At 36.5% G+C, this 5,020-nt stretch overlaps 1 protein-coding gene across 1 annotated transcript; it reads left to right on the top strand.

Annotated features, from left to right (window-relative positions):
* The first annotated feature begins 420 nt into the window (after nt 1-420).
* LOC121966755 (receptor-type tyrosine-protein phosphatase gamma-like) lies at nt 421-4,967 on the top strand. The gene is made up of 5 exons (XM_042516823.1): nt 421-580; nt 880-1,015; nt 2,276-2,422; nt 3,397-3,490; nt 4,729-4,967. The coding sequence occupies exons 1-5, from the start codon at nt 483-485 to the stop codon at nt 4,869-4,871; spliced, it is 618 nt and encodes a 205-aa protein (XP_042372757.1). The 5' UTR covers nt 421-482; the 3' UTR covers nt 4,872-4,967.
* Nucleotides 4,968-5,020: the final 53 nt, after the last annotated feature.

Below are 5,020 nucleotides of genomic sequence, written 5' to 3'. Positions count from 1 at the left end.
GTGGGGAAAAAGCATTAAATTTGGTGATTAATAATGTTTTATTTTTCCTTTTTCAGTTAAAATTCATTCAACTCATTTTTTAAAAATGGAGTCCCAATATTAGTTGAAAGAATTTGACTTTTTTTTTTATTTCCAGTGAATAGGCTTACTAATGTTGCACAGCTATTGCTATCTTAACATTAGTCAACATAAGCTGGTGGTTAAATCAAGTAAAGCTGAACTGAAAAATTAAGACAAAAAGTAACAAATCTCATATTAATTCCAAATATTACATAGACTGTACTCTCTTCTATGTCCATGTTACATATCTGATTATTAACACACAAAGCCCTCTTTAACTTTATATCACGACTAAAGACACTATATCCCTGTTTAACTTTTATTTTAATCACTTCCTGGTTTTGTTGCACCTTCAGGGCTCTCAGAAGGGGCGGAGCAACGAGCGGACGGTGACTCAGTATCATTACACCCAGTGGCCCGACATGGGCGTCCCAGAGTTCGCTCTGCCGCTGCTCAGCTTCGTCCGCAAGTCGTCCAAAGCCGGGACGGACGACATGGGGCCGGTGGTGGTGCACTGCAGGTAACATCTGCAGAAACTCTGTTTTTGTATTTTGTTATCATTTAAATGTTCACAGTTCAGAGCTGATTGTATTTTACATTCATGTTTACACACTTACATACTGAGTGTGTTTATTTACTTTTTAAAAATCTAAATATTTACATGCTGTATTTCTATTTGATATTTTATACTCATATATTTTTTATTCTTATGTACTGCTGTTTGTGCTTATTGATGCAATTTTCCCTCGGGGATCAATGAAGTATTTCTGATTCAGGTTCTGATTATTTTCATCATTTTTCTTTCTCGTTGCTGTGCAGCGCCGGCGTGGGCCGGACGGGCACGTACGTGGTGCTGGACAGCATGCTGAAGCAGATGAGAGACGAAAACGCCGTCAACATCACGGGCTTCCTCAAACACATCCGCACACAGAGGAACTACCTGGTTCAGACAGAGGTCAGAGGTCAACCCCTGCTATGCCAAAGTGAGGTCAAGATATCCGAGATACGAGCGTTGCCATCATGCGAGGGTGATGTCATAGCGATTTCCACGGTCGGGGAGTTCCCGCCAAAACACCCATCCCACCCATTAGCGAGTAGCTCTATTGAATGCGAGTGCACAGATTGGCTGTCACAGCTGTCAATCATGGCAGAAAAGCCCCCTTTTTGTACAATTTAATAACTCATTAAAACTAAACTTATCATAAAAAAAAAAACTCGAACAAACATCAGAGTGATGAGAACGACCTTCAGAGACAGAAACCATCTTTGGAAAAAATTATTTGGCACATTTTTTGAATTTTAAATTTGGCGGATGTCCCATTCACTAACATGGAGGGACGGGCTTTATGACCTATACTGCAGACAGACACCAGGGGGCGACACACACAGAAATCTTCAGTCCTCAGTGTTACATGTCAGCTGGCTGCTTTAAACCGTAGAGTGTGTAAGTGGACGACGCCACACTGACGTCTTTGGTTTGTGGACAACCGTTTCAAAGCCTCCAGTTTGGCATTTTTATAATATTAAAAAAAACTTTATTTATATAGCACTTTTCTTAAGTGTTTCTCAGAGAAGAAACAGATAAAAACAAGGCAGCAATAAAACAACAATACAATAAAAAGCAACACAGTGATTAATATTAATACTAGGGAATACATTTTTTAAAAAAGTATAAAAAGTAGCGCACAGTGGCTGCGGAGGGATGATAAAACTTAGTATTCATGAATGCTTTCCTCTGATAGAAAGGGTTAGGCTGTTAGCCGCAGTGGCATCAGAGTTTTATTTACTGCAGTGTTAGTCAGTCCCTCAATGTGTTAATGTTGTCATGATTGCAATACATAACGAAAATTTAGCCAAACCCCCGTGAATCCTGTAAAACCTTTCAGTTCGGTCCAATCACTGCAAATATACTGCAAATGTGATTATTAAAAACAGTAAAATCTTGTTTCATTGTCGAAGTGTGAAGAGTACTTGTTAGAGTCGCTTTAAAATCTGTGGAAAGTGAATGTTTGGTACTTAAAATAAAGATTTTCCTTGAGTCGAAAAAATGGTTTTAAATAAAGTGTTAATCTGAGATGTAACTTCTCAGTCTGTGCAGGTTTAATAACGACGAATGTCGTTAGGATTATTATTATTCTGAATTTTGATCAGCAGGTTTCTGCATCACACATAGTTTAATTACATCTTCAGTCAACTGTCCGTCTCCTCCCTGCAGGAACAGTACGTCTTTATCCACGACGCGTTGGTGGAGGCCATCCTGTCCGGAGAGACGGAGGTGGCTGCGGCTCACCTGCACAGGTACGTGGACGAGCTGCTGATCCCGGGGCCTGCTGGGAGGACGCGCCTGGACAAACAGTTCAAGGTGAGCAGAGACAGACTGTTCTCTCTTAACCCTTTGAAGCCTAGAAAAAAACGGGCTCGATTTCTTCAAAAACACATGAAGAAGAAAATGATCAAGGAAAGAGAAAAAGTGCAAAACATTAACAGAAAATTAGCAACAAAAGAAGAAGAATAATAAAAAACCCCAGAAAATTACCTGAAAAAAGTGCCTAAAATTATAAAAATTCCATAAGATAATTTGAAAAATATAATTATGATAATGATGATATAATTTATTTTATTTTTATTCTTTCTATATCTATGAGTTTCTTGCTAAGTTACTCTGTGCCTTGTTTCTCACTTTTTTTGAAAGAAATCAAATAAATTTGCCAAGATTTAAGTTTTTGTGAAAGTCGAATGAACCCTCAGAGCTTTGATATCACACACACTCATATCGCTCTGCACACAAAATGTGCTTTTTCAAAATTATTTTCTACTTTTATTGAGTTTATTTTAACCAACATCAGTCCTAAACATAAATATCAAACATTTAAATATTGTGACAGTGCAGCTAGTGGAAATAACGTATGTATTTTCCCCATATGCCAGACATATTCCAAGTCAAAAGCCCAAAATGACACCCAGAAATAATACAAGTCATGTTTTTCTGCTTCGATGGCTGTGGGAACATTTTTTTTCAAAAGCATTTTTTGACCTTAACAGTCTGAATGTAACTATTTAGTTTCCACGGTGTATTTTAGACTTATTGTAGGAGCTGAGCTGCAAATTCACTGATTAAACAAAAACACACAATCTTGCCAAAATTGATGCCATATGCACGAACACAGTCAAAGTTATCAAAAAATTAAGAATGAAAGTAAAATGCACCAAACAGTCTTTAAATGTTCATTGATTTTTATGTATTGTCTGTATATGTACGTATAAACCGCCACAGCTCAGCAGCATGACCCCGTGCGGTTTCTTCAGTCACTGACGATGTTTTGCTGTTTTCCACAGCTGGTTTGTCACACCGGAGTGAAGCAGTGCGACTACGCTGCCGCCCTGCAGGACTGCAACCGCAGCAAGAACAGAAACTGCTCCATGGTGCCTGGTGAGTCCCACACAGCCAATGATGTCCCGTCCTGAAAACGTAATATCACAGAAATATATATAAAAAAAAAAAAAAAAGTTGTACTTCAAAGTTGTAACTTAACCCTTCAACAGCTGGACCATCATCAGTTTTCTCGAGCCGTGTTAAGCCGCCCTCACAAGCATTTTAAACCCTGAAACCTGAGAAAATTGGTTTAACTCATTTCAAAACAGAGAAAAAACTGCAAAAAAAGACAAATATTTATCTACAATTTTCGTAATAACCTATTTCAAATTATGTTAAAGAATGAAAGAAGAAAATCATATTTTTTGGCACTTAACTTAACTTAAAGTTATTTTCTTGTACTTATTTTATTTTCCAATAATATTCTTGTAACGTTTTATGAATTTCTTGCTTATTTTTGGGTCATTTCTTATTAAGTCGCCTGCTCCCCTCCAATGCTTTTGAAAGATGGAAAGCTAATTTGCTCTTCGTCTCAAAGGGTTAAGCATAAATAATAATAAAATAACCTGAGAAAAATAAAATTAAATTAGACATTTTACATTTTTTAAAATTATTTTCTAAATATTTATTCATTTCATGCAGTTTGTGACTTCTCACCAAGTTGCTCATTGCCTTTTTTTTAACCTTGTTTTTGAAAGAAAGTTGAGTTGAAAAGTTTAAATATTTGTAAATGTTATCTGAATGCAGCACAAGAAAAGTGATGTCAGTGCAGGTCTCAAAGGGTTAACTTGATCCAAAATTTAATAAAACCCAATAATGTAATAACTTGATTAAAAATATAATAAAATAATAAAACATTAATTGTGGTTTAGGCTACTATAATAGGTGACGATAGATGAATTGCAATAACCTGTTTGACAATTATTTTTGAGATGAATCTTTGAGATGAATCTATACAAAACTGCGCTCATTTTTTTGCTTTATTACATTATCTGGCAATATTATTACATCAAAATTTAGAGAAAAAAACACCTGAAAGTTATTTCAGTGTTGTAAAAAATGATATAAAGTCTGTCAGTAACATTAATTCTATTTTATTATCAGCAAATGTATTGAGTTTTATTACATTTTCAGTGAGGCTGACTGCAAAATTTATTACATTTTTAGGAAATTAAAATGTTGGACGCTGCAGCACTCAAAGAAAAAAGGAGGATGTCAGTTGGCCTGATGTTGAGTGTTTTATCTGCTGTATGACTCTGAGAAATTAACTCTTTATCTTCCTTCTGTCTTTGCAGTCGAGAGGTCGCGAGTGCGCCTGTCTGTGACGGCGGGGGACACGTCAGACTACATTAATGCGTCCTACATCACGGTAAGAACCCACTTTAAATCTGAGTCAGAGGAGGAGTTTAATCACAGAGGAAGGCTCGTACGGTCATAAAAACCCGAAAAAAGTCAAAGGAATTTACAAATGGCAATTTACAGGCCTGTGAAAAATTAAGAAAACTAGATACACCCCGAAAGTTTTAGAAAAGTCATGAAATTTTGTTTCATAAACCGGTATAATAACACGAGGTGTTCAAGGACGGT

This window comes from Plectropomus leopardus, unplaced genomic scaffold, assembly GCF_008729295.1.
Source record: "Plectropomus leopardus isolate mb unplaced genomic scaffold, YSFRI_Pleo_2.0 unplaced_scaffold25789, whole genome shotgun sequence".
Classification (NCBI taxonomy): domain Eukaryota; kingdom Metazoa; phylum Chordata; class Actinopteri; order Perciformes; family Serranidae; genus Plectropomus; species Plectropomus leopardus.
Note: the sequence above shows the minus strand (reverse complement) of the source record. Positions and strands in the feature narration are given on the sequence as shown.

Bases quoted from the DNA above. Each gene is read 5' to 3' on its own strand.
- LOC121966755 (XM_042516823.1), top strand. From the start codon at position 483: ATGGGCGTCCCAGAGTTCGCTCTGCCGCTGCTCAGCTTCGTCCGCAAG. The intron at 581-879 runs GTAACATCTGCA...GTTGCTGTGCAG, and splicing joins CCGGTGGTGGTGCACTGCAG to CGCCGGCGTGGGCCGGACGG. The intron at 2,423-3,396 runs GTGAGCAGAGAC...TGTTTTCCACAG, and splicing joins GCCTGGACAAACAGTTCAAG to CTGGTTTGTCACACCGGAGT.